The sequence below is a fragment of the Thunnus albacares genome, chromosome 22 (assembly GCF_914725855.1).
Source record: "Thunnus albacares chromosome 22, fThuAlb1.1, whole genome shotgun sequence".
Classification (NCBI taxonomy): Eukaryota; Metazoa; Chordata; class Actinopteri; order Scombriformes; family Scombridae; genus Thunnus; species Thunnus albacares.
This window is the reverse complement of record NC_058127.1, coordinates 19221524-19248575: the sequence shown is the minus strand read 5'-3', so window position 1 is coordinate 19248575 and position 27052 is coordinate 19221524. Positions and strand designations below refer to the sequence as shown.

Below are 27052 nucleotides of genomic sequence, written 5' to 3'. Positions count from 1 at the left end.
TGGCAAAAATGTACTGGGAGGGATATTTAACTGTCACAAATTAAACTTGTGAGTGCTTTTTGATGGACAAGTTATGTAATGATGACACTGAATGGTGACTGACTGAACGACGTGGCCGACAGGATGGCCCAACAGTAATGTATCTTGTAAAAAAAAAGGAATATCAGGTGATATACTGTATTGTTATCAGATATTTATTGGTTTGTAGAGCTACAGGTAGGAAACTAATTAAAGGATTGTCATAAATGTAAAACATCTGAACACAAGAGAGAATTTTAGGAAGAAATGACAAACATATTCTCAACTTGTTTTAATGAATGTTCATCATTCACGTGTGTTATGAAGTGTGTCAGAAGTTTGTATATTGAAGGTGGTTGGATGCTCAGCCTGTGAGGTGAAAGTTGAATTGAAAGTCACATCTCTGCCCTGCAGGTTTATCTATTATGACAGCTGAGGACATTCATGGTTAATAAATGACAGGCTCTGATACCAGAATAGGATGTTTGCTTCTGGTGGTTTGTGAGCTGAAATGTTGCCTGTGTGTGTGTGTGTGTGTGTGTGTGTGTGTGTGTGTGTGTGTGTGTGTGTGTGCAGGCATGTGTATCTCATGTTTGTGTTACAAGTTTTCAATCAGAACTTGATCTCTAATTCAATAGAAAGAGGAGGTGTGTGTGTGTGTGTAAGTAGAAAGAGTCCAGACATAAAGAGAGAGTCCTTCACGGTGAGAGTGCTTTACTGCATGTGTGTGTGTGGTTTTTTTTTTTTTTTTTTTTTGGTGTGTGATTTGGTGACGACAGAACAGCAGGTTCGGGCAGGGTTGGCATGCGTGACGTTGTGTGTGAGGGGAGTATCCTGAGCTCCCGGCTAGTCATTCACTCAGGCTCTCTCACACACACACACACACACACACACACACACACACACAGAGGACATATTGCTCACCGGTGCTGACACACACACACACACACACAGAGGGAAAAGAGACAACAGCAAGAGATCAGGTAAGACTTGCAACTCCTTCTTTTCAGCATTTTGTCTTATGTTGAAAGAACTGCTTAATGCTACATTATGACATACTTTTACATTTAAATATGATGTGTCTTTAAGATACTTTAAAAGGGAAATCAACATTCACTTAACAGCTCTCTTTCTTCTATTTCCATTACATGACATTAAATTAAATTGATCTGATTTTCCGAGCATTAACCTGCTTGCTGCTCTATTACTCATTTTGTTTGCTTTCTCTGCATTGTCAACATTTTGTCATTGAATTTTAAAAGCAGGTCTGCAGCTCTCTCCTTTTGTCTTTGTGTTCCCTTTTCACATTCACACTCACCTTCGTTTTTTTCTTCTCCTCCTGTTCAGTAATCTATCTTTACTTTGTAATCTGAGCTATTGACGGAGTATGCAGATTGTGTGAAGTGTTACCTACACCTGGCATATCTGTGCCTGCTTCACACATATCTCACAGAGAGAGTTTATCACTGGACACAAAGCAGGGATCTTAATCACTAAGGCTCACCTTACTTTAAGGCATATTTGGGAGTAAAACTAAATGTATCCTGGTATGTCTGTCTCCCTTAAAAAGGAGTTTGGCACCGTAGGAAACATGCTTAGTGTTGGTATATTAACTTATGATGTTTTGGTCTAAATGACCTTCATCAGGTATATAACAAATTAAGTAAAGATGGCATTCTTCTTAAAGGAGTAGTTTGACAGTCACTGAAAGTCACCACTCCTTGCAAAGAAATAGTCTGACTCATTTCTCCCCCAACCCATCCAGAAAAAAAACCTACAACCTGTTGCATTTGCACTTCAGTGTCTGTATAAATTAAACAATGTATATACTGTAGCACATTAATTAGTGAGCTTTTGAGGTGCTGATTAGCAAATTTTGCATCTTTGGACAACTTGGCTACCTGTTTCCTCCTATTTACATCCTTTATGCTAAGCTAAGCTAGTCAGCTGCTGGCTATAAGTTCATATTTAACGGACACATACAGTATAAGAGTGGTATCAATCTTCTCATCTAACCTTCAGCAAGAGGGTGAAAAAATAATAATAATTCCCAAAATGTCAAACCATTTCTTGCAGCGTGAACTGTTGAGGAAAACCGTAGGGTGACGATAAATAAGTAACTATAATAAGCAACTATAATTGTGAATCTTTTCAGTTGATTATCGTCAAATGTAGATACTGACAGGAAGAATCAGAAGTGTAATCCGTTAGAGCAGTATTTGTGCAGGAATGTAGGGTTGGTGAGTGAAAAGGTTTGATTATCATTGAATCACTTCTGCACTTCTCTCTTTAGGTCAAAACCATAAAGTATGTTTCATTTCTTGTGACAACCAAATCAGTGATGTCACATCAGGTAACAAACACCTGTTGTGACATCATTGACACCCCTGTTTTTTAGTCTACACCAACTTTTGAGTTTGGCTTCTTTTCATATCTGTTAAAATGGGTAAATTTGGTACAGTACCCTTTTAACATAATTGAGAACGGGACAACAGTTAGGCTGACATTGACGTTGATAGTTGATCAATATGATGTAATTGATTTTGGCTGCCGTTCAGCCTCCAACTGGCTAAATCAGTGTCAAAGTCTGACTCTGTGTTTGCATGTGTGTGTTTGTCTTCAGTTGTAAGAACATTGTGTCTCAAGTTTTGACATCCAGTTATCATCACAACCCTGATAACACTGACTCTGACCTCCAGCCTCAATAACACACACACACACACACACACACACACACTAGTGGTGCAAAACTACAAAAGCCGATAGTTATTTTGCTTCATGAGCGTCTTGTGACAGATTGCAAGGCAGATACTGTATGTAGCTCAGAGCACAGAGCATACCATTCACAGTAGCATCTACACATACTTTAAACATGCAGACACACACACATAGCCATGACATTGACATTAGATTTGGAAATATTTGCCATCTGTGGTCATTTTATGGCCTTCTCTCCACTTTTATCTCTTTTTTATTGTCTGTCACCTTTCCTGAACTTTGACTAATATGAAATTTGGCAGTGGCTATGAAATGATTAAGACTGTGTGTGTGTGAAACAGGGAGACCCAGAGAGTGTAGTTGAGGGAAGGATTATATACCGGCTTTAACCTAATCTCTCTTGCTACTTCTCTTTCAGAAGTAACAAAAAAAGCCAGCGAGAAGAAAACGTGTGTGTGTGAGGGAGCAACAGAGGGCACAAGAGGTGAAAGAGAAACAAGAAGAGACAAAAAAAGAGAGAAGATGACAATTGGCAAGAGCTCCAGGAAAAGCTCAGTGCGGAGCTCCATCCGGGCCCCAAAGTTTCTGGACAAATCCAGCGGCTTCTATGGTCGTCTTGATGAGCCTGAGACCACCGGAGAAGGGGAGGAGGTGGGCGGGATTGAAGTGGAGGAAAGGTGGGATGGGATGGATGATGGCAGCAGAGAGGGGGTAGTTGTAAGCAGCTCGAGCCCAAGTATGGTGCACATTCCTGGGGCAGATGAAAGGGAAGAAGCCGAGGCATTCGACTTAAATGAAGGGATGATGGAAGACGACGGCGAGAGTCTCCTGCGCAGGAAACCTAGCCGCCGCAGCAGCAGGTGGAGAAGAAGCTCCAGGAGGAAGCAGAAGGAGGAGAGAGCTGAGGATGACACAGCCAGAGATGAGAGGCCCAGCCTGGGCACAGAGAGACTAGATGACAGCCTAGTCCTGGAGGACACCAGGGTGATGATTGAGGTAGAGATGGAGAAACTGAAGATGATGGAGGGAGAAAATGAGAAGGCAGGAAGAGGGAAGGAGCCTGCGCTCGTTCACTTTCCGGTTCGAGAGGAGGCAGACGACCAGGTCCTGATCAGAGACAAGAGGGGGAGAGAGGAGGAGGGGGAGGAGGAGAGGAGGATGAAGAGGGAGCAAGAGGAGGGGATGAAGGTGGTGAAGAGGAAGAATTACCGCAAGGTGAGAGAAACAGAAACTGACAGAGGCAGATAGACAAAGGAATAGAAAATGAGAGCCTTGTATTGTTTCTGTAATTTTGTTATCAGCATATTGCATAAGAAAACTTTTATTAACTTCTGCTTTCAAAAGCCTCTGTATCTCACATTTAAATAATTTCCATATTCAGATTTCCCTCACCTGGTTAAACTTTAAACCCCTCAAGGTTACATAACAGAGTCCTGAGAGTTTGTGGAACAGAGGGGTAAAGTTCTCCCTCGACATCCTCCACATACTGCACACTGGGGCTATTAATCACCATGGAAACTATCATATCGCCTTAATAATAGACTTCCACCGTGCAGGGTCAAGGTACAGTGGTCATTGGTGCATGTCACCAACACATTAGGTAACCTCACTGGATTTTTCCTTTGCGTCATGTTTAATGACATGAAAACATTAAGCTGTAACAGAGGTTTCACTAACATAAGTGGAACAGCTGTGCAAGTAAACTGGTGTAAGTGTACCGTACTGTATGTACCTTCACCTGAATCACATGTTTCTAAAGATTTTCTGCTTCCATTGAATCGCACATACACATAGGGGACATTCCTGTGCCTCCTATATCATGTGCTTTGATCAGTGGAACGAAGTACGGCAGTGTTGACCTGCCTACTAAACCCACACCATAAACATTCCACTGCTGTTAACCAATCAGCTGCACCCTCAGGCCTCGGAGTCTGACCTGCCGTGAGATTACAGTCATAGCAAAGAAACTCAGTTTGTCCGCAGAACTTTCGTTTCTGTGTATAAGGGTCAGCAGAATATGTTGAAAAATGAGCGTCTCTGTAGCTGAGAAGTGCTGGTTGTAAATTAATATTTGTGAATGGCACAGAATTACCAGTTACGATAGCAACAGCCTTAGGGTAGTGGTTCCCACCCAGGGGGTCAGAAAACCTCCAAGATAAATGGGAGGGGTTGCAAAAGTATAACCAGGGTGATGGATATTTGTTCTGGGTGGAACTGAAACAATATTTCATGTAAGAGAAATGGGTTATGCTGTATTTTCATCAGTAATTTCCTTGGAAAGAACTATGTAATTAATGGTGTTCAATTGGTACTTGGTCAGTGCACAGCAGGTCAGCTGAACATGCATGTCTACAAGGGAGCATACAACTAACATATATGGGGAGTAGAGTTTCCACTAATGAATAAGTAATAAATAGAAAATTCCTCTAGAGATCAACAGCCACTTATAAACACAACTAACTAAACTCTAACTAAAAGTCTCAGAACTTTGTCTCCATTTCCCCTTTAATCAGTACTAAACTATAACGTTCTTTAAAGGAAACTTCCAAGGAAATTAATAGGAAAATACAGACCCATAAATTAAGTGATAGAAAGGAAGAGAAAGGATCAAAATTATAACAGAAATGTCCCACAATCTCAGCATTTTTGGCCATTAGCCATTTGCCGATAGTGGCTGTAGTCATGGCAATGTCAGTCGGTCAGCTGGTTCACCACTGTGGTCCAGACCTCAACAACTATTGGATGTATTGCAGTTACAAGTGTGTACATCAGTCTTGGTCCCCAGAGGATGATTCTGAATGATTTTGGTGATCTGACGTTTCCATGAGTGCTGCCATGAGGTTGACGTTTGAGGTTTTTAGTGAAACGTCTCAACAACTATTGGATCGATTGCAAGAAGATTGGTAGTAACATTCATCATGTCCCCCTCATGAAGTAATCAACTCACTTAGTTACCCTTCACCTTTCTGTTAGTGCCATCATCAGGTCAACATTTTTATGTGTCCAATACTTTGGTTTATGACAAAATACTCATTATATTCTCGTTAGCCTCAGCTTTACTTTGTGTTTAGTCCTAATTAGCAAATTTTAGCATGCTAACATGCTAAACTAAGTTGGTGAACATAAACATTATACCTGCTTAACATCAGCATGTTAGCATTGTCACGGTAAACATATTAGCACCCCGACATTAGCATTTAGCTCAACGCTCTGCCTAAATACAGCCTCACTTAGCTGCTAGCGTAGCCGTAGACGAATTTCTCCTTCATCAGCAGCAGTACAACACAACATAACGTGCTTTCACCTAATCTATGTGTCTAATATCTCTACAGAACTGTAATGATACTGTGGGATGGATATTTAAATGTGCTCTCATTCGTGATTCATACATAGTAATTATTTTAGGTCAAGCATATGTCTGATAATCTATTTGGCATACTGACCTTTATGTGTTTCTTTTAAACTCATCAGGCCTTGGACAGAGCGTTTCGTCGCGGCTGGGAGGCCTTCATTACCAACCTCTACAGTGTCACCCTCACGCCTGTGACATCATCATCCTCACCATCATCATCTTCACGTTCATCAATGAGGAAAAAGTAGAACTAGAGAGCGACATGGACAATTACCTCAAACCATTTCTAAATATCTTGTATGATGAAATCCTGATGCAGTGTTTCGGACAATCTCGCCTGTATGACATTTACCTTCACTGGGGACTTTTACAGTCACATGATGTGTTTCAGTCATGCATAAGGCCTCGGAAACATTTCAAACAAATTATTTATGTTATTTAGAGTTTTAATTACTCAGCATAAAGTTTACTGCCTAGTAATGCAGATTGTTAGTTTGACTGTGGGAGCCGAGCTGTTGATTTTACAGTGAAGTCGATGTGACTGGCTTGAATGGAAAAGTTCTGTCTTTAGGTGACTGAGTTCAGCTGCTTCTGGGTCCCTTATTCTATGTTGTTAATTTCAGATTTTAGCCAGTGGTGTAAGCAAGTCTTAACATCTTAGCGCCTTACATCATGTCCACTATTAAGAGCTCTGCTTCCTTTGGTTTAGCACTATGAAACTAGTAAAAAGTGTTGATGTGTAACCAAAAAAAAAAAAGAAAACATTTTCAGCGAATAGCAATGACTGATTAGTGGACATGTGTTCTGGAAATATTTCTGTATGTTAATCATTGCTTTCTGGCAGCTAATCATTAATGAGAAGAGTCTGGGGGACACACAAATCACTTCAGATTTTACCAGTTGTAACCCTTTAAACACGTGGTTTTTCCTATCTGTGTGTGCACAGAAATAATATAGGACAGCTTGTCTGTTTGACTTCCTCATGAGATAAAGTTTATCTCTCACTGTGTGTTCTTATGAAGGTCAATTAACCTGAAGAGACGAGAGACAGGATAGTGTTTGCATGTGAGAGAAAGCAAAACTGAAGAAAATAGTTTATAGTCATAAATCAATGTCAAAAACAAGACCAATTGTATGTCTTTTTATTGTTACAGTTGCATCTGCACATCACACGTGTTTTCATTTGAAAAGAGTACCCCAACCTAAAGGTCAAATAGTATTCAAGAACTAAACTATAACAGCAACTGGGGACACATAGACAAAATCTAAATGGTCCAGGAGATTTTCCTATGAATCTATGATTAAACCCCACTGAAATGAAAAATATAATGTTTACAATAAGCCTGCTATAATTTCCTGTTGTCCACTACATATATATATATATATATATATAAATAAATTTTATATTACCCCAAGTGTGGTAAATATAAATGTGGTAATTTTTATAAGAGTCCTTTTTGTATCCTAATCAAAGCCTCTGAAGTCATGGACCATAACAAGAAGCGCTTGTTATGTGAGAGTAAATAAAGACTGAATATATTTTACCAGTTGTATTTTCATGTTTATGTAGAACTGTCACTATGAATATCAATTGAGCTTTCCATATTTTAATTCGCTCATGTCAGAGTCATTATTATATAGACGATATTCAGAATGAATGAGATTTCATACACAGAATTATATCATTGTAAGAGAACACCATGGCAACTGGTGCCATGAATCAATGAGCAGCGTCAAAAAAGTGACTAATGGTAATATGAGGATTTGACTTTTACCTGCTGAACTCATTAGACTTAATTATCTTTAATTTGTCAACAAAATATCTCAGATAGAAACACTGGATATGTCATGACAAGTTGTATATTTTCATCCTGCTCTTATAGTGTGGTGTATTTACAGATGGTCACTATGGGGACATCAGCAGATAAATCCTCTCACAGCTCCTGTGTCTTTCTTACCCAGACTCACAGAAGTTTGTATAGTTAATATGTCATTTCAACCATTGAAAATAAAGCAGATGAAACTTTCTATTCCTATATTTATGGTTTTAAAGGGCCAAAACTCCAACACTATTTGTAGTAAAAGAACAGCTTTATGGTGAGACCAACACATTTCAGCTCGTGATCTCTTTACTCCAAGTGTTGCTGGAGTTTGACCCTTTAAAATGGACCCTTTGAACTCCCATGTATCTTGGAGGTAGTTGTCCCTGAAATCCCTACTCTGGCTCTACAGGATCAGGGCATAAAAAAAAACAAAAAAATAAAATGAGGTTTAAAAATAAGAAATCAGAAGAGGTATGAACATGTTAGACCTAACTGCAATGAAAGATCTGAGTTTAAATTTAAACAATGCATATAGGATAGATAAATAAGATATACATATATGTATAAGTAGCAATAAAATGATCTGAGGTGAGTAGCTCTATCTTGTGTGTATATATATACAATATATTAACATATTTGTATTGATTTTTTTCCAAAAAGGATACAGAGAAGAAACACTGCAATGAAAACTGATAAAAAGTGATGTTTTTTGTTTTTTTTTTAAATCACAAAACCTGGTGGTTCTGGGATGCTGGACCATACTGAACTTGTGTTGTGGACCGAACTCAACAAAATACTTATTGAGAGAGTGCCACATAATCTTGGCTTTACACTTACACTCACACACAACGTCATATTGAAACCACTTTCCATTTACCATTTCTTTGGTAAGACCGGTCATGGGATATGGTCCAAGCATGGAAAAGTTTGTTATACCAGAGATGCTGCAAACTAGAGGCTATTTGAAAGGCAGGTGGAACTAGATGAACAATGATGGTGGCTGGACAACTGCCTATCAAGTCAGCTGGGCCGAGCATTGTAGCTTAGCTGAAGCAGATATCATGTTTAAAGGTGTTTAAGGGTGCATTAGGTCAGAGAGTGGTGTGGAGAAGTCTCTAATATAGCTAGTAACAATTTATAAAAATAGTGGAACTAGACAAGCAGGGATGGCGACTGGACTACTCAGCAGACCATGGCATTCAGGTGAAACTGTCTATCAAGCCAGTAAGGCCAGACACTGCAGTTTAGCCTAAACAGATACAGTAAGGCCGTGTTGAGCCACAGAGTATCTTGTCTTTGCTTGGGTACAAGCAGGATGCAAAGGCAGCTTAACCTGTTAAGTGACAGTACTATCCCACCTGTGTGACACTTTAGCCTTGGTGGCATCATTTTAAGGATCACTTACACTCATTTTGACTTTTTGGATATAAAATATAAAGATTTACCCTTTAAATGAGACCAGGGTTATGACTGTAATCAAAAGGGTTGAAGACCAGCCAGTAACCTTCTAATTTTGGGTACATTGTTTTCGGGCTTGTGCACAAAAATTTTGAGAGCTTAAAGGTATGATAGGTCTAAACATCATTTAACATTAATACTCTTCTCCCGTAGAAATACTCTCCCAACTTTTTGCACATTTCACTGTGTTTTGATTAGTTTTCTGCCTCCAAAGGAGCATGAAAGAGTACATTTGAGAACCATTGCTGTAAATTGTTCAGCAATCCAGTGTGACAGTTGCGTCTAGATGGTAACCCTATATTTGCGAAACTTTCGCGAGATTTATATGCGTTTTTTCTTCACTGTGCGCGTTGTTTGTCATTATATAAGATAATTATGTTTTATGACGAGACAACGCTGTGGTTAAAGTCTCGGTAAGTTAAGGTACAAAATCGCTTGGAAAGGGCTAAGGAAAGATTATGGTTTAGTAATACCATATTTTAGTGTGTTTGCTGCCACCTCGTGGATATGTAAAGTATTTTAAATAAGGGAAATGATGTAGAAAGTGACAAAGACGTTTTTTTCCAAGTGTCTTCATCGTAGAGGATATTTTTTCCTAGCATGGCGAAGTCCTGACCCACCCCTACTCTGCCTCTGATTGGCTTACTCTAATAAACCTAACCAACCCAACCAACGAAGGTAACCAGTACTAGCCAATCAGAGGCAGAGTAGGGCGGGCTATGACTTCGCCATCCTAGGAAACAAAATTGGCTCATCATAGGAGGGCTTGGCGGCTGGGAGGAGTCCTGCAGGCGGACATAAAGCACAGATGCACCCGCCTCTCCTTCCACTTCCTGCTCTCGTCTGGCTGAGGTAAGGGCGCGAATATGTCTCTGCAAATACGTCTCTGTTAACACTCGTTCAGGAACAAACGTTTCCAGTATATTAGATAAAGTAAAGGACCTGAAAAATGCTGCTTTTAATATAAATATACTATACTGCAGTGCAGACTCAGCTGTTTCAACCTGTTGATTTGCTCGAGTGGTGTTTTAGCAGCAACACCGGCCAGCATTAGCTTAAATCCACGACCATCCTGCAGTAACACTGAGTAATTTCATCAGATTGACTTTATACACATGAACGACAACATATTTTCTAAATGTTCCATGTAGTATTTGTTAGAAAAAACAGGCCCAACGTGATTTAATGCCCATTTTTAGAAATGGCCGCTCCTCCTTGTTGGCGGGGCTGCTAGCAGCGTCTCATAATGATGAAAACTTTCACAGACCTGTACTGAATGACTGTGATTGCACTTTTTTATTCTGATGCGAGACGCTTTCTAAAATAAAGATGCTTTTGAGCGCCTCATGCCGTCCTGAGCACGCTGCATGTTAGCGTCATGTTAGCAGCTGTAGCTAAAATATCTCTGCACACTTTCTCCTCCAGGTGGTGAAGAAACACTCAGAGCAGGCCTGCTGCAGAGGTAATTTCTCATTTATTCTGTTAAACTGGACACGCATCAGTGTTAAAAGCAAATAAAAGTGATATGATTGGAATAGCATGACATGAAGTCTCATGCTACAATGATGCTCTCTTTGAACTCTCTCACTGAATCTCTTGAGGAAATTTTATTACTCAAAATACTGAGTAGCATGAAACTGCTTATTTAGAAGTGTGCACATGAATCTGCCATTTAAACCCACAAAATGCTTATTTTTGCTCTTCAGGTGTCAGCGGAACATAGTGAAACTCAACATAAAGGTAATTTAAAAAAAAATATTCTGAATATTTTAATTATACCTTTTATTCTCAGTTAATTTCAGTTCAGTAACTTTTCTATTGACCAGCCTTTAGTTAATCATACTTAATTTTTACTTTTCATTTATATTGAAACTCAAAGTGCTACATTAAACAACACTAAATAATGGCTAAGTTAGAAAGGCCTTCCTGAACAGAGGTTTTTGGCCTTTTTTTTAAATTTTTTTTTTTTTTTGAGTCTGGGGTCTATTCAAGGCGCTCAGTGCTGCAGTGATGAATCTCTGAACTCTCTCTTACTGAATCAGCCTTTGAAGAAACTTCTTTACCAGATTCTGAGTGGCATACATGGGCTCCAATGAACACTTGAAATTTCCTAAAGTAGTCTTCAGAAATGGTCTCTGACTTAAGAAACTGTTTCCATGGAAACTTGAAGTTTTGTTCTTTTCCTCAACAGATGAGCAGCACTGGTCCAGAAAGCTTAAGGCTCAGCCTTGTAAGGTGAGTAACAAGTACAAAACGGGCAAATTCCACAAGGGTCATAACTGATGATCTTTCAAATAGACAAGCATATGCCTGATTCAAGTGATGCTAGCCTTTTAATCTGATCAGCCCTTTAAGATACTGAAGCTCAGTGTAAACTTGGGTTTTTTGACTAACCACTGATCATCTTTGTAGGTCTGTCTGCACGATCTTCTCACTGAACTCACCAAAGCAGCTGAAACATGCAGAGGTACGTTGGTTTTTTTGAAGACCATATTGTGTACTGGGGCATAAAAATGATGATTACTTTTAATGACAAGCATATGCCTGAATCTACTGATGTCAACCTTTAATCTGATTGCCCTTTGATGGAGCTTGTATTAAATCTTTAATTCCTAAGCTTTAGATTTACTTATTGCTGTTTCTCTGCTAGGTGGGAGTTTGACTAGAGGTTTGAGGAAGGATGCTGCCTGGTGACCATCTCAACATGTAAGTTTCAATGTGATTGTTTTTGTTTTAAAAAAAAAAAAAAACACTTATCAGAAAAACCTCTCCTACCAGGCACCTAAAACATATAAAGGTTTTGGCCAAATGAGAATTAGTTTTTTTTTTTTTTTTTTTTTTTAGCTAATCTGACCAACAACCTAATGCTTCCTTAGGGTTCAATGTATGTTGCAGTTTGTTTCCTGCATTCTTAAAATGAAAAACAAGGTGTTTCTGACTGTTTGAAAGGATGACATGGGGTAATACCCATCAAACAGCTGGACGACTAATGTCACATGGCAGTTTGTCACCAAAGCCCTGATCAAACATTAGTCTTAAATGTGCCGCCTGAAGTTATTTCTGCTTTGTATTAAGTTGCGTTTCTTTGCAGGATCTCTTCAGCGGATCCTTGAAGATGAGGACACCATTAGGTTTCATGGTAAGATTTTATATTTCTAGATTACATGACGTCACCAGTAATGCAGTTCCAATGATGATGATACTTAGCTCACTTTGAACCAATGTGAAACGACATGAACTTCTGAGAAACTGCATTTTAATTACAGCTTCTGTTCCAGTTTAACTCTAAATTAGCTTTGAATTTGTATTGAGTGAACTTGTGTTCTGTTAACAGATGGTGCAGCGACTGCTTCAGCAACATCACTGAGGTGCTCTAGCTGGAGGTAAGATGTCCCATGACTGTGGAAACATGTTACCAGTAGCCCAAATTCTCAGACCTGCTGAAAATGATGAGATATATTTGGAATCTCGTTCGTCTGAACTGCTGTTGAGAAATGGAATATCTGACATCAGTGAAGGTCAACAATGAAGTAGTGTGCAACGCTGACATTTTGTGCTCAGACCTGACGGTTTCTTGTCTGTCACAGGTATCTGCCTTTGGACATTTGGGAAGATGCTGTGATCCTCTCTTCCTCCGTCGAGTGTCTTCACAGGTGAGTCTGTCTGTTACACAGTAACATCAAGTCCAAATCAATGAAGGCCACGGTCACATCCGGTTTCCTTCATGATGACACCCGCACATGTCTTACGCCTTGTGTCAACGCTAGACCTGAAAAGGTGGACCCACTGGTGTTGCCTTGGCAATAAGGGGAAAACCTGTTGGGGTTACCAACAGTCTGAATGGGAACAAGCTTAAGATGGGTGTGACAACTGACTTTAGATGTAGTTATGAAAGACTTGATGTGGGTGATTACACAGTTCTGGTATTATCAGACTTGTGTGTTTTAGTTACAAATTGCATCAAATTGAATGTAATTAGTGAAAATTAGTCACTGAAGCTCAATTTTAGCATCTTGGTGAAAAGGATGCACACTAACCTGAATAACTTGTCTGCACCTTTAGGACCAAGCTGCCTGTCAAACTATCCATGAAGCAAGATGATGGAGGTACGTTTTAACCTCAACCAGCACAGTCACATGAACACTGTGGAATGCCGAAGGGATGATCTGCCCTAATCAGTCATCTTACCTTCCTGGTACCAAGCTTTCCAACGTACCCCTCCATCAGACCTCTATTGGCCCGAAAAGACACTGAGAACCCTGGTTTGGGCTATGCCAGGTGTAAGGTGATCTTCTGGTTCCCTCAAAGGAGGTTCTGATGGATTGGACTGTTTGTTGCCTGGATGTATGACTGAAAAATTATGCTTATCACATTCCTAAACAGTAATTCTATGTACCAGCAGGCAGGTGTAAAGTGTTCTTCTTTTTGCTCTTAAACTTCTAGGTTGACATCAAGTTTTAGAGGTCGTCTGGATTGTTCAAGCTTGTCCCAGAGTTGAGGTAAGCATCTGTCAGTGCTGTCATGTTTACTGGCCTTTCTTGAGTACAAGTGATGAGTTTCTTTTACCGCCCCAGTCTGAAAATTCATGACTGATTGGTACCCCTCTGATCCAGAGACTTCAAGAAATCACCTCCTTCACTAATCAAACTGGATTGACTAAACCTTTTTCTGTTGTTGCAGGTTTGGCGCTGTTGTGGTCCGCAGTGTTTGGAACAGTGCTGAAACGCTTGCAACAGGTAAATTGGCAGGTATAACAATGTTTCTGGGATTGCGGAAATGATGATGTCTTACGTCGAAGTTTTCAGTCAAGGGGTGTTGCCTCATCCCACCCAGTACTCCTCCTGTTGACCCAGTACGGCACTGAGGACCCTGTCTGCTCCAAGCAGGTGTAAGGTGACCTTCTGGAGTTCTGATGGAGTGAGACAGCTGTGGCATGACTGAAGAAAATTCACTGATCACAGATCCCAGAATCAAAATTGTACTCTTACAGCCTGTATGTCTGTCATATAACCAGAATGTGCAAGGCAGTGTATCTATTACACACTTTTAATCAGGGTGTTAAGATGGTGGTTTGACACTTAAACCCATAGAAATGCGGAAAGGAAAGTGGGAGTTTCAGGCATCCTTTAACAGTTTAGACATGATCTAACGGGGAATACAGAGGGTGTTATGAATGCATTGTAAAATTTTAGTAGTGTTGGAAACTGCTTGTAAAACTTAATATTGCACCATAGGACCTGAATTAGGAAAGCATCATTCAGGTGTTTAACTGAGCAGATAATACAATGTGCCACAAAATTAAAATGCACATGCATCTATAAATCATGAATAAATGAAGTACACCATGTAAAAGATCTGGGTCGCACCAATTGCACATACAACCTAATGGCACCTTGACAATCAAAGAGCTGTTTAGAACCATTAAAATGGATCAGACAGTCCAACTTTAAGTGGGTGAGATGTTTGAGACACTATGATACACCAAAACATTAGCAACCAAGAGAATGCGTTGTTTTTGTGTTCACAAAGGTGAAATTTAGCAATTTCAGATCTGATAGTAAAAGGTTGTAAGTGGACAAATGCTCGACATAATTTAGACAGAAGACATGAAACAAAGGGAAGGGGGGATGAGCTGACCTGCAGCAAAGATCTTCTGCTGGAACTGAACTGCAGAAGTTGTGGTCATGTGGTATGTGTCTTCACCAGTAGGCTACTGGTGCGCACCATGCTGAGTATAGTTTTGAAAAGTTCGGGTCTTCTAGTTGACCTGTCAATGTATCTGGTTCATAACGAGATGTTTTTCTTTCAGGTCTGGCAGCATGAAGTCATCACATGCTCTTGGTCTTGTGCTCACTGGCAGCCACAGTTGGTAAGTTGTAGTCTTTTTGATTTGGAAGATGTTTCAGAATCTGGAAGTGTTGAATCTTCAAGTGTCCAGTCTTAAAGTAGAAGTGATGAGTTTCTTTTACCGCCCCAGTCTGAAGATTCATGACTGATTGGTACCCCTCTGATCAAAACTACTGTAGTTCTGACAGAGTTCAGGTGCTTGCCACCCCTTTAATTTTTTTTTTTTTCCTCCTGCAGATGCTTGACAGATCTGAGTGCCAACAAGGAAGCTGTATCATCCATCTTGTGCTGCCAACGGCTACAGTTGAAGTTCCTCTAGAGTTCAACTTAGCCTTATGAAAACATGTTATTTTAAAAAAAAAAAAAAAAAAAAAAAAAAAAAGGAAGAATGATGAGTACATGGAAGGGAGGATGCACTGTTGGTATTAGGGGTGTTGCAGAGGAACCCAGCTCAATCCCCCTTCCTTTCTAGTCTTGCCCAATGTATGCAATTCCAAGACTGTTTAGGGACCCCAGTATGCAAAAATACCCCTTTTCATTCAGATATCTTGAGGTGAGGTGTCAAGGGACCCCTTTGAAAATGGCCATGCCAGTTTTTCCCCTTGCCAAAATTTGATTTGATCTTTATTTCCGTGTATTAAAATGAGATGAAACAGAAAAACACTGTATGCATAGCTAATACTGATATACATCTCCTGCATGTATAGTGTATCCTTACCCCTAATGCACAAAGGATATACAATTTTTACCAAAAAGGTGTAGGCTGAAACCAAAGTTTGACACCTACGCTCATCACCAACAACTTTTTACCTTATTGAGACTTATGCTACACCATCCAGATCATAACTATATGTACACATGGCTTACATTTACAACCTCTCATTGTCACACACCTGGATACAGTCAACATCATATCACAAGATGTCAAATATCAAACAGATTATCATGGGATATCAAACAAGTGTTATGTTTAATTACCCTACTTTTAAAGTCTTTTAAGTCTGTATTGTACTACACATTTTTAATGCATCCTCAAGTTGCTCCATACATTCACTCCCTGTATTAAAATGCATTTATTTTTTATATTTGTGCCCTTCATTTTTAAAAAAAAAAAAACATTCCTTTAATATACATATTTGCTGTCTCTATTTACAAACATGTTTAGAATATTGCTATTGTGTGCTGATTTAACAGATCCTTAGTCTTGTATTGATATTTTTGATTTTACATGATATGCATTTTCCAACATAACTCATGATCACACCTAGAAATGTTTTGTACTCTTTCCATTTCTACATCATTTATCCATAATTTAACCTCTATTTATAGCACGGTTTTCAAAAATTAAGAACTTTGTTTTGCTAGCATTTAAGGACAAGTTGTTTTCATCAAACCTTGTCTCAACTAATTTTATTTCTTTATACTATTCTCAAAATATCATTGAAATTAATCCCAGAACGAAAAGTGAGTATCATCTGCCTAATTTTGGAGCATTATGTAGCTCCATTCTTGACAATCCAGGCATGGTTGGTACTAATGGATGCTTTAGGTCTTGTAATTTCATATGGTGGCAGTATCTTCACTCTATCTTTAAAATAAAACCCATTACAGCTTCTGGAAGACAGTCGTATCAGCCTAGCAGTCAGGGGATCTTCAGGGGATCTCCAGGGGAGAAGGGAGGGCAGAAGGGTGTATGTCAAGGTGATGAAAATCTCATACATTCACAGCGTTTGCGTTGAATAATGATGATGTTACTCATTATATTCCTGAGAGTTCTGCACTTTACTGTTCCTGTCAGGGGTGAGTGTTGATTGTTTGCTATAATTAATGGACGAGTGTTTCTCGTATTGACCATTCAGGCTCTCCGCGGGGCTGGATAATGAATGAAACATTTATAACTGTCTTGAACAGGGTTCCTTTAATGCCGTAGATGATAATAGTAGTAATAACTTGATTTTGCATCAAGGTTTTAGCTGTCGGGAGAAATTGTGCTTCATACATTCCGGTATCAACTTTGGATTGGACTGCATCATTGGGGGCTAATGAGCCCCCATTGCAGTTCCACGAGGTAAGCAATGCAGCGGCACATGCTTGGCCGAGCTCTTGCTAACTTTTCTAAAACTAAAGGCCTAAACGCACTGGGAGCGATAACTGACGCGCGTCAATTGATGCTCCTATGGCGCACTGCAAGCGTCAGATTTGAAATTCCAACACAAATTTGTCATTTTGTCCTTGTGTTAACCGCTAGTTTGATGTAATGGAGGAATGCAGGAGGAAAATGAAACTGAAACTAAGAACGTCTGTGTCCACAATAAATCATTTGTTGACTGTTTGATGGTTATTTATTTGTGCGTTAAAACGTGATTGCCGTGAAATAATCATAATATAACATTTTTTCTCTCATTCAGAGGTTTTGTTCTCACTACCACTCCCCAAAAGTGAAGCCAAAACATTTGAATCGCCCCTGGCTGCAGTAGAGGTCATAAGTCCTGCCTCCTCCATGTTAGCAGATGGGACATGAGCCAAACTAAAAATATCAAAGTACATGTCAAATAGATTTTTCCCAAAGATGGTTTTTGTCATTATAGGTAGTTCTTATCGCACTAATGTTTGTTTAAGTGCTCATTTTTCTGATAAGTTTGTTTATAATGAGGTATTTGACAATATAAAAAGGGGGTCTGAAACAGTGCGTCACAAACTTTAACACATTGTATCCTATTAGATAAATATGAAGACATCCATGCCAGTGCTCTAGATGAGAAGTTAAATTTTGTGAGTTTCGATTTCGAAACATCATGATCGACTGCGTAGAATAATCATGGATGTATTATAACAGCTGGATACCTGACTAAAAATGGCGCCCATTCAGTCCTATAGGAATTGCTTGGCTGGCACATTCCAAAAAAAGTTTCTGTGCCTTGTGCAGTGGCACCCCTACTATGTCAACGCACTGGCCCCATTTAAATGATTGGGAGGGCTGTGGTTTTTCACGCACTGACGTTTTTTGGCTTAATGCAGCCTTATAGTAGGGGTGGCAGCTGCCTGCTCTTGCACCCCTGTAGATCTGCCCCTGATGATCCCTCTTCCAGAAGAGACAGAAACAATCTAAACGTTGTTTTGTTTGTTTCCTCAGGAGCGACTTCTGCCATTTGCCCACCTCAGCCAATTGAGGCAGTAGAGGGTGATGATGTCACTCTACCATGTGAGCTGTACCCGCTAGACAACGTGTCTGCTTACACAGTGGATTGGAAGAGAGTTGACCTCAACAAGGTAGTCTACTCCTATCGACATAAGCAGGACCACCATGATGCACAGATGGAGAGATACCGAGGCAGGACAACTTTCGACCATGGCGGCCTGAGCAGAGGAAACCTGACACTGCGTATCTCCTCAGTACAGCTGAATGACAGTGGACCATACAGGTGCTCTGTTCCAAAACTAGAGGCCAGATGTGTTGTTAACGTCAGTGTTGGTGAGCACCCTGCATTTAATACTGAACAGTTTTATTATTATTTATTTATATACTGAAAATGTAGAATTCTGTTTTCATTTAAGACATTTTCCATTTGAAAAAGTACTTAAACAGTTTTGTATCTTATTTGAAACAGTACCAAAGGACCAACAGAACATGTTGAAGAGAATTGGTGACGCTACCACAAATAGACCTCCAGTGGAAGATGTGACCAAGCCAGACAATCATGGTAAATGTCTTTGAGTTGTTCAGAAAACTATAGTTTCTTTGATACACCATATCCTACATTCTCTTTGACTGTGGGAATTGTGTTGTTGTTTTTTAAAATCTCCTTAACGATTTATCCATTAATTATCAGAATGGATAACCACATTATGTTGGAAAAAAATGCATAAAAATCTTAAGCCTGCCCTTTATCTCAACTCAACACTTTCTTCAGATGCTGCAAAGGAGAGGACTTCTTATGCCATTGCCTTTCCCATTGTTTTTTTCATTGTTATTGTTGGAGTGCTGGTGAAAAGTGGAATGATCAGTAAGTTATACATTTTTACAGCATTTTATTATCAACATTTAAAGTCCTGAACTGTGATCACTGTGGAGCAGATCTCTGTTAGATGATTAGGATTAACAGTAACACAATAAGTTCTTTGGCTTCTGAATTCTGTAACTGAAAAGTGCTAGACAATCTTTCTTCTCGGACATCATTAACAATGCACACACCTTATTTTCCACAGTTGATAGACTGACCAACCTCCCAGCACAGATAGCCCCCGAACTCCTTTCAGCTGATAAATGCAATGAGTGTGCTTTTTTCTTTAGAGACGGAATTCAAAACATTAGACAACTATTAGCAGTTCCACATTGAACAAAAATGTGTCACCACTAATTCCACATAAAAATAACTTGATAAACATGAAACAGTTTAATGTCATTGATTACAAAACTCTATTTTTCCAACGGCCTTAAAAACTACAATCATTAAGCCTCTACTAAAGAAAAATAGCCTGGATGCTTCGGTAATTAGCAATTATGATGCAGGCAAGATTTCAGTCCTTGTGCTACTCTGTCTCAGCCCTACTTTTGACACTGTCGCCCATTCAACACTATCAGACTGGAAAACTGGGCTGGACTCTCTGGCACGGTTTTAGACTGATTGAGATCCTATCTGCAAAACAGGGAGTACTTTGTTTCCGTTGTTCACTACATATCTGAGTGAGGTAATATGACGCACCTCAATTCTTGGACCTCTTGGTCATCCTCTATATGCTCTCATTAGCCCAAATTATGCATAAGAACAATGACGCTTATCATAACTATGCGGATGATACTCAATTATACAATTATATTATATATCTGTCAACAAGTGACTATGCTCCTCTTGACTAGCTGCATCAGTGCATTGATGAAATTAATGAGTGGATGTGCCAAAGTTTCCTCCAACTAAACAAAGACAAAACAGAAATAATTGTCTTCAGTGCTAAAGAAGGAAGGCTGAAAGTTGGTGCAGATCTTGATTCCCTTTCTTTGAAGCCTTAAAACCAAGTCAAATCTTGGTAATTATTGACTCTGATTCAAATTTTAACTCTCATATCAAGTCTATTACAAAATCGGCCTTTTGTCATCTTAAAAACATAACAAGAATTACATGTCTAGACAAGTTCTTGAAAAACTCACTCTAATTCACACCTTCATTTCCAGTAGGTTAAACTACTGTAATGGTCTTTTCTCAGGCCTCCCCAAAAAAGCACTCAGGCAGTTACAGCTCATTCAGAATGCTGCTGCTAGAGTCCTAACAAGGACCAATAAAGCTGAACATATCACACCAGTTCTCAGATCTCTGCATTGGCTACTAGTGTCACAGAGAATTTACTTCAAAATATTGTTACTTGTCTATAAACCACTTAATGGTTTAAGGCCAGGGCCGGACTGGGAAAATCATTTAGGCCAGGAAATATAGCGTGAAATATAGCCCCGATCAGGCCACTTATTGAGCAGGGGTTCTGGGGGTCCCCCACTAGGAAAAGTTTAGTTACAAAGACTTGATTTCCTGCATTCTGGTGAATTTTAGTGCATGTGAAAAACAAACTAATGAGCCAACAACTGCTTTGTACAATGTACTGTTATGAACCTCAAATATAAAACCAAACGTACATATCATTAAGGAGGGAGACGACTTTACTACTATTACTTTGGCACCAATGCTACTCTCCACCTTCAAAAAGAAAAAAAGCAATAGCACAGCACACCATATATTTTAATGTACCATTATAATACAGTTAACAAATCTCTCCACCTATTCAAAGACCAGAGCAATAGCACAATACCTTACTCAGTTTACTGATATACACTAACAGTTACCTATTGTAGTTAAAAATAGCCCTTTAACCAACGCAAACATTAAATAACTTAGGTCTTAAGGTTTCAACAAATTAGAGCAGCCTGAATAGTGTGACAGAAGACATTGTGTTGTCTCAATCATTTTAAATTATGAGCTCAAAGTATGAACTCACTGACTGAAATTTTCACCAAAACGCATGAATTTTCAAATAATATTGACCACATTAACTAGACTAGATATGCCAATTATGCCATCAATGTTTTTGAGAAAATTAGAAAGGGAATTACCACAGTTTTATTATTGATAGTCCAGTTTCTTGGCAGCTCTAACATTGACAGGGGACGATGATGACACATCGTTAACATTAGCTACGTTACCTAGGTAGCAAACGTTAGCTAGCTAGCACGTTTCTTTTCCTTTTTTTCTCTCTTTCCCTCTCTGCTCCACCCTTCCTCTTTTTTCCACCATCCATCTTGCTGCTCTGTCATTTAGCCGCTCTAAATGCACTTGCTGCCAAACAAAATGTGTAAGTGCCAACTACGCTCTCTCACGACTACTTCTACCACCTGGCTGTCACAGTGTTACGTTCTGTGGCCTGTGGCGGGCCTGTCGGGCCATTTAGCAGGCCAGTATCAGTAACACAATAAGTTGATATCATAAAATATCATTGTGGTGATGATATCAACCATATTGCCCAGCTATTCTACACACTATGTCAGGAATATACACAAGCTTCCTTTGAAATAGCATGAATTCAATGTGTCACAAACAGGTTGTCATGTTCCCTCAGAGAACTGTAGGAGGAAGCTCAGAAGATGGAGGAGGCAAGAAGGAGAGATGGCACTAAACAACGTTCAAAAGGAAACCCAAGGAACCAAGCAGCAGAAGCCTGAAAAATATGCACTGAGAGAAGACCATTAATCACCTCAATGATGAATTTTTGTCTTTTTTTTTGATAAATTAAATAGAAATTTAAATAGATTGACATTCAGGCCATACACAAACATACAATCAACAATTATAGTAAATCTCCCCTCACCCAACAACACACTCTGTTCACCTACTTCTTTTTCCTTTCTATTTTTTTTTTCATCTACATGATGGAACCATGTCGGGCTGGGCTCTGGTGGCTGAGGGAGCGTGGGGGCCTTGGGGACTGGGCTGGTTTGGGATAGCTTGGGGTCTGAGGTCCTGTTCCCCGATATCCCCCTCTCCAAATAGAAAGAAGCTCCTTGGACCCAGCTGAACGAACCCTTCCCATAGGGGTGTGGTCTGTTCTAAAGGGTTTCTGACCTCCAATAAGCCAGCCACCTCCTACAGGTGGTGGCCTAAAGCAGGCGAGAGCAAAGTAAGCAAGGAAGAAGAGTAGGGGGAAATAGCTTATTTTAGCTTAAATTATAAAATAAAACAAGCAAACAAACTAACATTAAAAGGAAGGGGAAATCACAATAAAAACATAAAATTCTCCCCTGACCCAGCTGTCCTGGCCTGGCCCAGCCCACTCTGGATCCACCCCGGCGCCACTCTAGCCTCAGTGCCCAGCCAGTGTTGCCTTCCAGTAGCATTGTTGCTACTTTATATTTCATTCACTTATTTATCTATTCTATTATTTATCAATTTATTTATTTATTCTCTCTCCTCCTTTGGTAAATTCTGTCTCCCCCTTATGCTCTATCTCTGCTGTTTCACATTGGAAACCAACCTGCAAAAACACACACACACTTGCCTAATCTCTGTATGTCTACATGAACCCAGTACACAATGACTGTAGTTACGAGTAAAACGAAGGAAACACTTTCACAGGCAGTTCAAAACCAGTTTGTCTAATATGTTCCGAGACCACGGCGATTGTGAAGCGACACTACTGACAAAACACAAATCTTTGGTGCAAACATACCCCCTCAACTCTGAACTGAATCTCTACACTCAGCTCTCAGCCTGCATTAACCAAGCAACTGCTTCTGATCAAGATGCTAGTGTAGCATTAGCGTAAGCCTTAGATAGCTTAACCGGACATCTGCCAAATAACAACTTCATGGAGTTTTCACAACTTTGTGCTTTAGTGTACATCAACATGACACAGTGAGCAGATTGAGACACGCTGTGACTTCTTTCTTCCTCTGAAGGCAGGGAGGTGCGTTTGTTTTACAGTTCATACGGCTCTTACAGGTGGTCATCAAACACACCTGTACCTCAATCTCATTAAAATGTAAGATGGTCTACCTGGTGGCGCAACAGCATACTACAGCAAATCTACACAACATTTTCTAACAGTTACACTACATGCCCCTTGTCTTCTGCATTATGGGTTAATATATTTTTAATCTGTTAAATTATTAACGGCAATTAACCGTTAATCGATTAATCATTGACATCCCTACTTTATATCATCTATTTTCTCTGCACTAGTTGGCCCAATTTGCAACATAGCCAAGCCTTTGTGAAATTAAATAACCTGAACGTGGGTGTGGATGTGTTTTAAAGCACCACAGTTGAATAGAGACAAAATAAATCTGGTTATTCTATCAGAATGAAACTTAATATAGACCCACAAACAATATTTTTCTGTATTATAACCTTTAGTTTTTAATCTTGAAATTATGAAAATTGGGCAAACTCATGAAACAAGTCAGAACAAATATAGCAATTTCAGGTGTGTTGTCTTTCCTTAATCTTATGGGTATATTAATAATAAAAAATGTACTGAAGAGTTATATAGATGATTGATTATTTGAAAGAGTAAAAACTGAGACAAGCAGGTGGAGTGGTGCTGAAATCTTATAATTTTACATATTGTATTAAAGCTATAATATGTAATTATTGTGCATTAAAATGTCTAAAAATGGCTAGATCTATGTTATATAGTTTGTTGAGTTGTGTACTTACATCATCCAAAATGTTTCCAACAATTTTCAAACCAGAGAATTCTGTAATTTTAATCAAGGTAATGGTCCATTTCATTTGTTTGCCTGTCAATGACGTCATACCCCCTCTACCAAAGAATATATGTGCACAGGATTCATGCGTCGGTGTTGTGGTCGCCTGCCACAAATGCATCTACCAAAGAGTATAAGCATTCAAGATAATATGTCGCCATTGTGTAGGGGGTTTGCATCCTTGTCACTTTTTTCACCCCTGATGAGTTTGCATCCTTGTTTTTTCTACTTGCAGTAAATATACCCAGGCATCTTGGTCATACATGGAATAGAAGTCGCTGTGACTGATAATTTTGGAAGAATTTAAAGTGTTGTTGTACTTGTATCAATTGGCAGTTATACATCACAGCATCTCTGTACTGCAAGGGTCGATTCTCGGACCTGTTATTTAATCTTTACATGCTCTTGTTAGCTTTGTACTTGGCTTGCTTGCTTTTACTGTTTTTATCATTTGTTTTTTGTGCTTTTGCCTGTGTACTCTGTAAAGCACTTTGGGTTGCTTTTGGGCATGAAATGTGCTGTATCTTTGCCTTGCATTATAACCCACGAGAGCCATTCAGAACCCAATTATGTTCCAAACACAAAAGAAATTGTAATGTGGACTTCTACTCTGAATGCACTCATAAATCATTATCAATAATAATAATAATAAAAGATTAAAATACTTTTGAGTTTTTTCTGTCCATTCCAATGGACAGAGAATTTCAACACGAGAACCACCTAATAGTAAGAATGAGACATGAGAATAAGTCTTTTATAATAAGAATAAACCTTTTTTCAACAAAAAACATGAGTTTATTTTTTTTTTCATGAATGGTTAACTCATATCAATGAATAAGATGATGCTATAAAACACATTGCACATATATTTTGTATTAAACAAGCATTAAGATCCCCTGACCATTCCAATGGTAGTAAAAGCTAAGTAAAAGCTATAATTCTTTCTTATGATATTTTGACATGTGTAATATAGTATCTCAGGGGTAGGTGAACCAGTATCCCTCCCTTTGTGTCACATCTTGCCTGAACTTTGGGTGTTTTTTTGGTCTTATGTTGTGTTCTGTGGGGTCTCCTGGTTTTGCACGTCTGTTTGGCCCCTCGGTTCATGGGGGTTTTCTTGTGTGATTTGGGTGGTGGGTTTAGGAGGACTGCATCATTGGTTTGTTGGGTTGTGTGCTTGGGTTTGTGTTTGTGGTTGGTTTTGGATGGGTTAGTGTAGATGGCATTGAGTTTGTTTTCTGGGTTTTTTGTTCTGTTTCCCTTGTGTGTTCATGTACTTCTCCACACCTGCCCTGCATTTGGACTCGTTAGCCCTGCCCTGCTGTCTTCCCCACACCTGCCCTGTGTTAGGCTTGTCAGCCCTGCCCCGCTCCCTGTGTGTCCTCAGCCAATCAGCTCCCTGTATGTTTATTCCCCTCTCGAGTTCTCCACCCATCTCCCCACCTGCACCTCATCTCCTTGTTAGTTCAGTTTCTTTAAGTTCTGGTTTTCTGTTCAGTCCTTGTTGGATCGTTTTGTGTTGTTCCTTCTGCTAGTTCTGTTCAGCCCTGTTTACCTGTCCGTGACCATCTACAATTAAAAGAGTTTTTCATCATATCTGCATTCCGGCCTCTGCGTTTGGGTCCACTCCTGCTTCCCAGAGTCTGACACCTTTGTTTTCTGCCAGTGTCCGTGAAAGCCCAAAGAAGGTCTGGGCTCAATCAACGAAAACTTCTAAACTCAAGAATGTGGATGTATATTCAACTTTGGTTTGGAAATGCCTTCAAAGCTAAACTTGGAATGGTCAGGGGATCTGAGTCCTTTTTCAACATTTAAGTGTCAGTTCTGACTCTTCCCAGAACAGTCCCTCCTATCCTACCTCCAGAGACTCTCCAGCTGAGATTTATGGTACAAACTAAAAACAACTACATTCTTTAGCAAGTCAAGTCTCAGGAAACACTAGATTAAAGGATTTTTCATTGGAAAAAAAAAAGAGAGACTGTTTTACCACAATTTAACCCTATCAGTTTGTTTTGATGAGTTGGGACAATCCTATCTATTCCAAATTCTTTCTCTCCTTCTAACCCTGCCGACACATACCAACACACTTTTCCTCCCCTTTTGTTTTTCACTCAGGTGTGACATAGATAGGATGTCTCTGAATATTCGAGTGACATGTTGAACTATTTTATTCATGTTTAAATGTGTGACTTAATTAACTCAGGTGAGATCACATGTTTTCTCTTAGACAAAGGATTTTCTTTTTTGCATTGGAGAATATACATCTCCAGCCAAAAACATGCCCCATACCATAGGCCAGAACAAAATACTGTCGACCTACACCCATATGCTTCTCTGTTTTTGGATCTCCAAGGAATGGACTTCCGCCATCTTAACTTTTTCTTTTTAGCTACGTTCAGTATTGTAACTTCAGTGAAACAAACTTTATGTTGAAATTCTTTCGCGCTTAATGTCTTAAAGTACAGTTTCATTTTGGCCAGTGAAATAATTTTTTGAGTTATTATTAAGAAAGTCAGTGTGGTCAGTTAGGAGACTTCATAGTAAAACGGCTGCTCTTCCACGGATCAAGACATCTTCAATGCTGTGCTACCAGAGACAACCACATCAGATCATACCTATAATAAAACCAGGAAAGTCCAACAAACTACAGACCGGTTGCACTTACTTCACATGTTGGGAAAATAATGGAAAGGATGATTACAGAGAGAATGATGATCTCTATAGAAAGTAGAGGATTGATTTCTCCTTACCAGAGTGGATTTAGGAAAGGACGGGGAACAATGGATCCAGTAATTTGTTTAGAGACAGAAATGAGAAAATCCAAAATTAATAAAGAATCCATACTGGCAGTGTTTTTTAATGTAGAGAAAGCTGATGATATTGTATGGAAACAATTCATTTTAATGATTAAATTAGATAAAATGGGAATAACAGGAAGAACTTTTAATTGATTTCATTTTTTTTATTTGATATATTCAGGTTAAAATTGGAACAGCATTATCTATTCGGTATAAGGCAGATAACTCCTCAGGGCCTTGTGATCATCCCAATACTTTTTTCCATTATGATTAATGATGTATTCTCTGACAT

At 39.3% G+C, this 27052-nt stretch overlaps 2 protein-coding genes, 1 long non-coding RNA gene and 5 other non-coding genes across 12 annotated transcripts in view; all 8 read left to right on the top strand.

Annotated features, from left to right (window-relative positions):
* Nucleotides 1-762: 762 nt before the first annotated feature.
* On the top strand, nt 763-7632 carry sb:cb1058 (uncharacterized protein LOC394209 homolog). The gene is made up of 3 exons (XM_044341403.1): nt 763-1001; nt 3155-3951; nt 6208-7632. The coding sequence occupies exons 2-3, from the start codon at nt 3259-3261 to the stop codon at nt 6334-6336; spliced, it is 822 nt and encodes a 273-aa protein (XP_044197338.1). The 5' UTR covers nt 763-1001; nt 3155-3258; the 3' UTR covers nt 6337-7632.
* Nucleotides 7633-10159: 2527 nt separating this feature from the next.
* The window catches only part of LOC122973694, a 50770-nt gene continuing 33877 nt past the window's right edge, over nt 10160-27052 (top strand). For 2 of the 4 annotated variants that reach the window (XR_006400110.1, XR_006400108.1), the window contains exons 1-11: nt 10160-10221; nt 10795-10831; nt 11076-11109; nt 11561-11604; nt 11782-12075; nt 12461-12508; nt 12704-12752; nt 12957-13022; nt 13432-13475; nt 13813-13868; nt 14050-14105. This is a non-coding gene — a long non-coding RNA (uncharacterized LOC122973694). Of the gene's footprint in view, nt 10222-10794; nt 10832-11075; nt 11110-11560; nt 11605-11781; nt 12076-12460; nt 12509-12703; nt 12753-12956; nt 13023-13431; nt 13476-13812; nt 13869-14049; nt 14106-15178; nt 15239-27052 lie in introns of all 4 variants that reach the window. The other 2 variants (XR_006400109.1, XR_006400111.1) reach the window with 2 other exon arrangements.
* On the top strand, nt 12555-12619 carry LOC122974549. Its single transcript, XR_006400402.1, has one exon. It is a non-coding gene; the product is annotated as a small nucleolar RNA SNORD29 (small nucleolar RNA).
* LOC122974551 lies at nt 12812-12881 on the top strand. The gene has a single exon (XR_006400404.1). It is a non-coding gene; the product is annotated as a small nucleolar RNA SNORD30 (small nucleolar RNA).
* Nucleotides 13089-13214, top strand: LOC122974559. The gene has a single exon (XR_006400411.1). It is a non-coding gene; the product is annotated as a small nucleolar RNA SNORD22 (small nucleolar RNA).
* Nucleotides 13911-13983, top strand: LOC122974553. Its single transcript, XR_006400406.1, has one exon. It is a non-coding gene; the product is annotated as a small nucleolar RNA SNORD31 (small nucleolar RNA).
* On the top strand, nt 15314-15386 carry LOC122974556. Its single transcript, XR_006400408.1, has one exon. It is a non-coding gene; the product is annotated as a small nucleolar RNA SNORD31 (small nucleolar RNA).
* LOC122973690 (butyrophilin-like protein 2) lies at nt 15812-25155 on the top strand. 2 transcript variants are annotated; one of them, XM_044341402.1, is made up of 5 exons: nt 15812-17016; nt 18350-18688; nt 18825-18917; nt 19128-19220; nt 21817-25155. In XM_044341402.1, the coding sequence occupies exons 1-5, from the start codon at nt 16959-16961 to the stop codon at nt 21945-21947; spliced, it is 714 nt and encodes a 237-aa protein (XP_044197337.1). In that variant the 5' UTR covers nt 15812-16958; the 3' UTR covers nt 21948-25155. The 2 variants fall into 2 exon arrangements, with proteins under 2 accessions (XP_044197337.1, XP_044197336.1); XM_044341401.1 differs by lacking the exon at nt 15812-17016 and having other exon boundaries at nt 17944-18688.

What these genes read in the sequence shown, in the direction of transcription:
- sb:cb1058 (XM_044341403.1), top strand. Translation starts at nt 3,259, where the DNA reads ATGACAATTGGCAAGAGCTCCAGGAAAAGCTCAGTGCGGAGCTCCATC. An exon ending in AGAGGAAGAATTACCGCAAG is followed by an intron (nt 3,952 to 6,207) that starts GTGAGAGAAACA and finishes TAAACTCATCAG; the next exon opens with GCCTTGGACAGAGCGTTTCG.
- LOC122973690 (XM_044341401.1), top strand. Translation starts at nt 18,181, where the DNA reads ATGATTGGGAGGGCTGTGGTTTTTCACGCACTGACGTTTTTTGGCTTA. An exon ending in GACCAAGCCAGACAATCATG is followed by an intron (nt 18,918 to 19,127) that starts GTAAATGTCTTT and finishes CACTTTCTTCAG; the next exon opens with ATGCTGCAAAGGAGAGGACT. An exon ending in GGTGAAAAGTGGAATGATCA is followed by an intron (nt 19,221 to 21,816) that starts GTAAGTTATACA and finishes ATGTTCCCTCAG; the next exon opens with AGAACTGTAGGAGGAAGCTC.